Source organism: Epinephelus moara, chromosome 7 (assembly GCF_006386435.1).
Source record: "Epinephelus moara isolate mb chromosome 7, YSFRI_EMoa_1.0, whole genome shotgun sequence".
In the NCBI taxonomy this organism is placed as follows: domain Eukaryota; kingdom Metazoa; phylum Chordata; class Actinopteri; order Perciformes; family Serranidae; genus Epinephelus; species Epinephelus moara.
The window spans coordinates 14,593,576-14,603,436 of NC_065512.1; the positions used below are offsets into that span (position 1 = coordinate 14,593,576).

The 9,861-nt window shown below is 39.7% G+C and overlaps 1 protein-coding gene across 3 annotated transcripts in view; it reads right to left on the reverse strand.

Moving 5' to 3' along the window:
- Positions 1-4,388: 4,388 nt before the first annotated feature.
- klf12b (Kruppel-like factor 12b) overlaps positions 4,389-9,861 on the reverse strand; it is a 64,924-nt gene continuing 59,451 nt past the window's right edge. For all 3 annotated transcript variants that reach the window (XM_050048233.1, XM_050048235.1, XM_050048234.1), the window contains exon 6: positions 4,389-9,647. In XM_050048233.1, the coding sequence (XP_049904190.1) occupies positions 9,466-9,647 (182 nt within the window). In that variant the 3' untranslated portion in view covers positions 4,389-9,465. The remainder of the gene's footprint in view (positions 9,648-9,861) is intronic.

Genomic DNA, 9,861 nt, shown 5'->3' on the forward strand with positions numbered 1-9,861 from the left:
AACACATGATTTGGCGTCAGTGTTCGGTGGTTGCTCGGGACCACACCCTTCATGCACTTGATGTGATTAACAATTCCATGTAATCCAAACAAAAACAAGACGACTCCTTCTTTTGTTTTGTAATTGTTGGAAAGTGTCCTTGACGTGAGTCACATCAGAGGTGTTGACAGAAGGTGCCAAGACAGGCTGAACTCACCGGAGAAGTTGTCTGAGCTTGTCCTGAGAGCACAGGAAGTTGCCTGCAGAGACTGTTATAGTATCACTCTTATTTGCTTACGTACTTTGCCCGTGCAGTATAGCCTACACACTATGGGCCCCCGTGAGTGATAAATCATGCGTGTGATATACTGCACACCCAAATGCTATGCGGAGTGGGAATAGAAACCTTGTTATTGTAATCATCTGAATCCTTTGCTGGCTGACAGAAACATTCATCCAGATCCAGTTATAATGGAGTGTTGTACAGGATGTACTGGGCATTTTCTTTTAAGTGCAACCTGTTCTCAGAAACTGTATACATGCTGTGTTAAACATACCAGGTCTTAAAATACCACTCTCTGTTGGTGCTGGATGATAACAAAGCAATCTGATATTACACAGAGGTACAGAATGTTTCGGATGTTTAAATATATAAGTGAGGATTTTCATTTACATATATATATGTGCATATATATATATATATATATATATATATATACATACACATGTGGGGCCATGGCTTGATTTCCAAGTCACAAGTAAGTGTCTAGTCCCAAATTAAGACTGACAAGTCCTAAGTCCTAAAGTGAGTTTTGTGTCCTGAACAAGACATAATGCGCTCTTCACCGACTGCAGTGCCATTTGAACAACAGAGTAATATATTACATTTTCAAAACATCATAAATACTTTTTAAGATTTGTAATTATTTGTAATTATTAGTATTATTTTGCTGAGCTGATCTTGCACTTGCATTGCATATAGCACTATTAAGCAGTACCACAACAGAATGAATTTTGTATGTCTCCGTCCTGACTTGTCAGTGCCGAACCTAGCACATTCGGTGCCCTAGGTAAGCCCCCCCAAATTGATTATTTATTTATTATTATTATTATTATTATTATTATTATTTATTTTATTTTTTTATTCTAAATTATTATCTTTTAAATTTAAAGTTACAATGTGTAATTTACGTGGTTGTTTATTAGCAAATATCAACTATTGCTTTCATAAATATATATTTACTAAAGTGTAATGCAATTCACATACAAATGGAAGCTTTCTCATAGGCTTAGAATGATTTCTCTATATATACACAGGCAGGGCGCGGTCTGCTGGAGGCTCTTGCGTTGCCATATTTGAATACAGTGGCCGAAAGACATACACGCGCTTCGCCTTTCGCGTTTACCTAGAACTTGTCGTCACTGGAGACAGAGAAGGTGAAGCTCAATCCGGGGCGCTTCTGCGTGAACCTGCATTGTACTTTTATGATTCTGTCGCACTTTAAATGGAGGACCATACATATGTTTTGCCACGTAAGAGGGAAACCACGCCACCAAATAAAAGAAAAAGATCAGATAAGCGAGGACGGGACAAAACGCGAGTGAATATCGGCGTTGCTTATTCCAGGAGGAAAGAACTCCTGTGGAAGAACACTCTGGAGACGCATATATTATAATCGTACCAACCTATATTTGCCGCACTGTGCCGTGACTATCACATAAAACGTGTTATTTTAGCAATACTGTGCTAATGTTTGCTCGTGTTACCAAAACAATTAGAGATAAAACACTCCTAACATAACGTTATATCTCACAGATAACCTATATGTCACTGGTAAGCTATAACATATCGTAGCGTCCGCCAGGACGTGCAGAAAGGATGACGCAGTTATTCTGCAAACCACCGTTTATTACTGAACAGTACAGGTTACTGTTGGCCGTAACCACGCCAAAACAACCAACAAACAAGAACTTAGCTTTAACTCCAACTGTGCACTCCTGCTCTCTCCTCCAGCTTGCTCATACACACACCAGCAAGCGTACTCACACAGCTCTCATCCCCGTCACACTCGCACCCCGCCCCCCTACCTATACTCATTCAATCCCAAACATGCCATTAACTCACAGAACATTGACATTATAACAGAACATTTACTGCAGGGTCGCTACAATATCGTAACATGGTTTAGATTCCTAAATAAATATTCACCTCATCGCTAGATAGGCCTACTCCTGAAAAACTTGAAAAACTCGTGGATGATGCCGTCTCTGTCTGCGCAAGGCTTTTTGTCCTACGAGGCCACCGTCACTTACCCAACGGGAGGGGTGAGCGAGTGAGCGCGAGTGAGCGCGAGTGAGCCCTGCAATCTAGAATTTGATCGCTGATGTCACTGTTACTCACCATTTATACACACTGAGGCTTTAATGAATTTATTGTGATCATAAACAAGAGCTAATGAGAAATCAACACAAATAAACAACTTAGCTAACAAACAATAATAAAATAAGTAATAAAAGAATAGAAGTATGTGCAAATTTGCAAACTTTGTCTTCTTTTTTTTTTGTTGCCTTTTCATTTTCTCTCACTATATTACTCTCCACGTACATACACTCCACTTCCCCATTTCCATTAAGTTTAATTTGTTTTTTTCCAGTGTCAAAATCTGTTTATTTAGGGGCACCCGCTAACTCACCTGGTACAGCAGGCACCCCATGTGCAAAGGCCATGTCCTTGCCGCAGCAGTTGAGGGCGTGATCCTAACCCATGGCCCTTTGCTGCATCCCATCCCCTCTCACTAGCCATGTTTCCATCAGCCTGTTTAGATGCGCATCTAGAAGTATCGCATCGGAAAATTATGATGGAAACGCCAAAATTCTAATTAAAATCCCCTGATTCGCACAAACTAAAATACGCTCGCTTTAGCTGGGTTTTGGTTGATTCGAAAAAATGTTGATTCGCAAAACGGGGGATGGAAACAGTTATGTTCGAATTAAGTCTGACGTAGCGCACCTCCCTCCATGGTGATATCCACACTCTGGGTCGGGAAGGCGGTAATGCATTTACAAGCTGGATGCCAACCGCCAGAAAACGTAGAAGAAGAAGAATGCGAGACTTGTTTTGTTCCCGGTTCTGTGGAAAACTCGCGTGTAGTTTTCACCAAAGTCCGTACATTTAATGGAAACACAGGATTTGTATTTCTTTTAATGCGCATTTCCCAATGATTCGAATCACTTTTGGATGGAAACATAGCTTCTGTCTCCCCCTTTCACACTTAATACTGTCCTATCAATTAAAGGTAAAAAGCCCCGACTAAAGTAAAATAGAAAATTTGTTTATTCTTTTGTTTTTTCTTTGGGGGTGGGGCTCTTTTAGGTGCCACCAGATAGGGGAGCCCACCTTTGTCACCTGTAGGAAGATCTGCCACTGCTTTTATTTAACTCATCTCATATTTTAAAAATGTCTATAACTTTCTCTTCTTAAATTGGCTTGGGGGAAGGTGTCAAATATTTTAAAGTCAGCGGGGTTACCATAAAACTTCAGTTAATAGCCCGGGCTATTATTTGCTTAAATCACTGAACTCAACAGGCCTATATCTGGGACAGGCCTTTAATTCCTTTCTCACCAAACTGTTGCTCAGCAAAGATGGGGAATGCAATCAAATTGTTTATTTAAACCAGTATGACTATCACTTGTTTAAAAATTATGCTTCAGATAACATATCAATTATGAATCATTCATTTGATTTAGCTCCGAAAGACGATTTATATTCATGAGAAACCCTTTATTTTCTGATCTGAGGACTCTTACAGACTAAAGGAATATGAATAACCTACAGGGTAATCAAGGAACAGACACATAATTTTAAGTCGCTAACAACTTGGTTTTATATATCCGAAGAACGTCTATAAAAAAAATTAACTTCCTGGCAACCACACCAGGCTTCTGATTGAGACAGGTGTTTATTTGTCAAAATGTGCAGCTACACCAGGCTTTTAAGAGACTGAGCTTTTAATTGAAGTTTTACGGTAAATCCAAGTGAAGTCATGAGTCACTTTTGTTTAAGATCAAGTCAAGTTTTAAGTCTTTTTTGGATTTTGTCGAGTCTAAAGTCATCAAATTTGAGTTAAATCATGTGACTCCACACCTCTGATACATGTACAGTAAATTTAAAGAAGTAGGTGAACCAATGGTTGTGTAGTTTCCCCCCTCTTCTTGTATCGATCAGATGTACTCTGTGTACAAGCTACTGTACTATATAACATCTCCAATTTAAAATGTCTTCCCTAATACCAAGATTAGGTTTCTGAATGCCTGAGAATGTGAGTACAGTGCTCAGATGACTAAGTGACATGGACACCACATACCAGCCATCTCAGTCATAGATAGCAACCAGCTCCATACCAGTGTGTTACATACAAAATGCAACTTTATTAACCTTCATGCCTCCATTCATATTAATATACATGTATATGTTTGAACTTATTTTAATTTCACAGCTCCATCCATATGAAAAATACAGAGAAAAAGGCAAAACACTGACTGGATACTTAAACAACTCTTGGAAGAAAAAGAAAAGCGTAACAGAAAAAAAAAAAAAAAAGGACACCTGTTCTTGAATTTTTGAAAAATATCAGGATTAAAAATTTTTCTTTTACAGATGTGGAATTCCATGAGCAGAATCTCCCTTTTGAAGCGATGCTGAGCAATATCACAATTACTTTTTTTTTTCTCAAACGGTAAGAATGAAAAGATCTGAATATATTTACACTACACTCACTTTACATAAATACAGGAACAACGATTACTGTACGTAATATCAGCAAACTCGAAACAATTGGCTTTCACTACTTAAAAATTTTCAAAAACCAGGAAATCAAAAGCAGATGTTACACAGAAAGTAAAAATAGATATCCAACTGATAGAGAGAAGTGTAAGATCAGTATTCATTAACAAAAGGCGTCGCTCTACAGCCGGAATGCCAGCCACAAGATTCCTCATTATCTTCCGTGTTGAATTCATGTGATGAAGCTGAAACATCGAGAGGCCTTTGTAACTCAGTCACCTTGGAGGAAGTGACTTATTGCGAGCAAAGTAATAACGCGAGCTATAAACAGCCTGGGAAAGTGTTATGGGAGGATGCTGCGTCTGACACAATGGCATAAGGCTCAGTGCGAAAAGAAACATTAAAGGTCCAACTTGCATAATGTCGTCTGTGCTTTTTTTTTTTTTTCCTTTCAAAATTTATGGATGTTTATTAATTTGAGCACACGTGTTGAAATCCAAACTCTGCACAGAGCAGTTGATATTACAAGTTTGCAATATGAGGCACTATTCATTATTATTGCATAACTTTGACCCTGGTTACCGTTACAAAATTATGCTTTAAAATGAGGAGAGATGCTGACGGGAAATATAATACACCCTGTCCTGTGGAGACACCGTATTCAAGTCTAATTGAATTGAGCAAAAACTGGTGTATTAAGGCATGCAACGTTACTGAATACGAGAGTACACTTGTCGTTGATATGTGCTTGATCGATATAATTTCTTGTCCGGGTATAGCAAAATAGCAACACAGGGAATCGAGTACCTTAATACGGTCAATGTATATAAATAATTTGTTAATTATAGCAAACACTGGTTCAGCCTTGGGAATCAAAATGATTTGATTGTGAACTTATTTAAACCACAAACCAAAGAAACTGTCCTAGAACGTCACATATGATAATTTACATGATGGATACCATTAGCCCCATTTCACTGTATATCAAATTAGATAAATTACAGTCTCTGAAAAAAGACTTTACATGTATAAATGTATTTCCTGCATCTACTAATCAAAAGCCCTATTTTTCCAATGTATATACAGGCTGTAGAACTTTGTAATAAGTTTTATCTTCACTATCACATATATTACAACATTTCAAAAAGATCCTTTGTACAGAAGAAAAAGAGTTATATGCAAAGATGAAGTGCCCCTCAATAATAAAATGTTCTTATACATTATATGGAGGATAAAATAGGATGATGATTATTTGTTTATAAATTGACATCTGAAATAAAATAATTTTGAAAATCATACTAATAAACAAACAAGGTGCTGATATGCTTTTTGCCAAAAATGATAATACAACTGGGCATAATGACATGTGCGCAAAGAATATACATAAATAATGATGACGTACATTACCATTCTCCATTACAAAATCAAAGGGGTGTCACATACGTTGGGTGCATGTGTGGAAATGACTTCCTGGATTTGGCTACTTTGCTGAAAGGGAGGGTGTGTGCGGGTATATGTGTGTGTGGTTTTCAAGGTGCTGCTATCAAAAAGGTTGCCATTTCTTTTTACTGGCTTCGGTCCAATAAATGCATTTAGCAGCACTATCAAATAATATGGGATGGCCTGATGCTCTGAGTTTATGTCTGCACATCTAACACGGCATGAAGAGCGTTGGAAACACTTGCAAAAATGTCCGTTATTAAGACTATAAAAACGTACATTTTAATTACATTTCCTGATTAAGGTTAAGTGATGTTCAGAAGATATCTCTGCCAGTAAGTGCATCTAAAATGTTTTCTTTTTGTACATATATAATATGTGCTTTGTATGTATGCATACACATGGGCGTAGGTTTTGTTTCAATACTGGGGGACATATGGAACGGGGGGGCATGTTGGTCCTCTGCCAGAAAATTTTAAGCATCACATGCTTAAAGGGATAGTTTGGATCTTTTGAATTGAAGCTGTAGAGGTGCTTAGCCATGGTCAGTGTGTTACAGACAGTACATGTCGGTCAGCATGCCCCCAGTTTGGAGAAGCAGACAAGATTAATGGCACAGAAGCTAAGCAGCGTACTGCTGACAATGGTGGCAGCAGAAAAAACCTATCTTATCCACCTAAAATAATAACAGTTTAATTGTATGTTATATTTAGTATATTTTTACCACTTTATTTTGCAGTCAGACTTGCCATTTCTGACGGGGAACTGAAGCTGTGTATCAATCTCTTTAAAGCCAGACTCCATTGAAAAAAACAGTAATTTTACATCGCTGAAGACAGGAGCTGCTGATCTACTGCTGCCTCCATCAGTTAGTTAGTTTGTGTTATTGAGTGACTTCGGCATTTAAAAGGGCTACTTCAGATTCCCCACAGTCACACAATAACACAACAAATTGTCTGACTGAGGCAGCTGTAGACCAGCAGCTCCCATGTTCAGCGATTTTAAATTACTGTTTTTCTCAATGGAGTCTGGTGGCATTAATAATAGATGGGGAACTGAAGCCATTAACAGCTTCCACGTCAGAAAGGGCCATCTGTAGTGAGGTAAAGTGGTGAAAATATTCTGAATATAGCATATACTTAAGCTTTTATCTATTTTTTAGGTGGCGGAAATACGTTTTGTTGCGGACCCCATCCACAGCAGTGCATTGTTAGCTTCTGTGGCAGTACTCCTGCCTGCCTCTCCAAATTGGGAGAGTGCCGACCGACATCTACTGAATGTAATACACTGACTATGGATAAGTATCTCATAGAACCCCACTTCAAAAAATCTGGACTATCCCTTTAATTTTCTTGCCTGGGTCCAGAGCTATGAATCTGCCCACTCCACCGAATTTGGAGCGCGACAAGTTGACAATTCAGGTAGTTTTACACACAAATTTGTTCCTTTTCTGCATCAATTTATGGTGCAAATATCTTAAATTTTATCACAATAGAAGTCCAAATGTTTGAAATATTGAGGGGTCATGTCCCCCCGTGCATATGTGATTCTTCCACTTTTCAGTATTTCCATAGCCAAATCTCAGGTAAATCAGACAACATATATCTGGTCTGAGGTGAGAACATTTCAAGTGACTTTCTGTACTTGAGACAAACAAAATAAAATGATTCAGAGTAACTCACTAACTGAGACACATCAGATTAGAGCCTTGTGCTGGAGCTACGAACCAATCAAACAAGAGGGAGTCGTGGTACAGTGCGAGGAGTCGGCCCCCAGGCTGGAAAACTTCTCCTCCAATATTGACATCAGCAAACAGAACAAAGAGAAGGCTGGCGTTCCTTCCCGTCACTTTGTTCAGTATGTATTGCTCTTCTGTATTGTACATCAGGTAGCACACTATCCCTGTAACACTGCAGCTGATGTCGGTTTCAGCTTATGGTCAAGTGCGGCTGTGCAAAAAACCACAACGCAGGTTTCTTTCACCATCAAAACCCAGCTGAGAAAACAGAGCTGAATAACCACAAAAAAAAAGAAAAGAAAAACAGACTGATAAGGACAGAATGAAAGCGTGAGTCTGTAAGGTGCCTCTATTTTTTTTTCTTCACATACTGGAAATCTCCTCTGATTGTTTCAAAGTTCACTGTACATGAGGGGTTGTATTTTTCTGAGTCAAACATAAGCAATAAGCAGGCATTTAAAAAAAAAAGAAGCAAGATTCAATAAACAAAACATACTGAAAGTATATTTATCCTTTAAGATTGCACTTTACTGATTGCTAATCACAGCACAAATTCCACCAAAGATTTTTTTTTAAAGAAATGCTTTCAAGAGGCTCAACATAAAGAATAGCACTGATGAGATCTGGGGTTGTCCGGCCCTGTGAGCGGGTCATAAACGGTGTGTTTTTATTTGCTGGTGTGATGATATGTATGTCCAGTTTCCGTTGAATATCTGTAAGTGTTGATGAGGTTGATCCATTCAGCTTGTGGCTGTTTGTTATTTACCGTTTGCTGGCTGTGAGACAGGTGAAAGTCCAGCCCTCGTTCAACTTCTACGCCGGATGCCTCGGATTTAACAGCAGGCTCCAGCAGGCAGAGGAATCCATCCGTGGTGAAACGGCGTCCTCTGCTGGTCACAAATTGGACTCACAGGGAGCCACGGTGCAACAATACTGCCTGTAACTCCAACTAGGCCCAAGTGCATTCCTGTGATTGAGTTCAGCTCCTAACTTGTGTCTGCTCCCACAGGAAATCCATTCCACACAATGGGGTCTTTCACATTATGAGTGCTGGAAAAGCAGCCATTTGAACAATAATGAAAAGAAAGATACCAAAAAAAAGAGACTGTTGCGATTGCATTATATATATTTTTTTGTCCAAATAAAGAGTGCGAGTTCATCTTTAAAAATCAAAGTGAAACATTTACAAACAGTGCTGTAAAAGACAGTTCCCTATTAGACTCCAAACAATGACAATAACAGATCCTGCCGTCTTTTCCTTCCAGCCCAAAGAGGATCCAGAAGTGACCCTGTTTGTGCTCCTCTTCATCTTCTCTCCTTGTGATGGATGAGAGTGTGTGCGTGTGTGAGTGAGTGCGTCTGTGTGTGTGTGTGTGTGTGTGTGTGTGTGTGTTTGCGTCCAGGCCAGCTGAAAAACATTCACAGGGAGATCCCGCTCCCCCGGCTGCCTGTGTTTGTGTGTGTCTTGTTTCATTGATCACTCTCTCTCTCATTCTCTCTGTATCTCTATTCTCTCCGTCTGATTCACACCAGCATGTGTCTCCGTCGGTGCAGGGCCAAGTGGTCAGATCTGGAGAAGCTGCGGTCACAGTCTGCACACTTGAAGGGCTTCACCCCCGTGTGTTTTCTGTAATGCCTCGTCAGCTCGTCGGAGCGGGCGAACTTCCACGTGCAGCCGTCCCAGGTGCATTTGTATGGCTTTTCCCCTGGAGAGGAAGACAGGAAACAGAGGGCACGGTCAGTGGCTGTAGATCACATGTTCACTACCAGAGGTGGGGTCAGGTCAATAGCTGTGAAAAGTTGTGGATGGTACCAATGGAAGAGTTCTGTACCGTCCCCATTTTTGGTCCCCCCTCTGTTGGGGTACCTAGCACACAGATCTGGTACTAAAAGGTGGAGCTGTGAACACTGCAGTCTGTT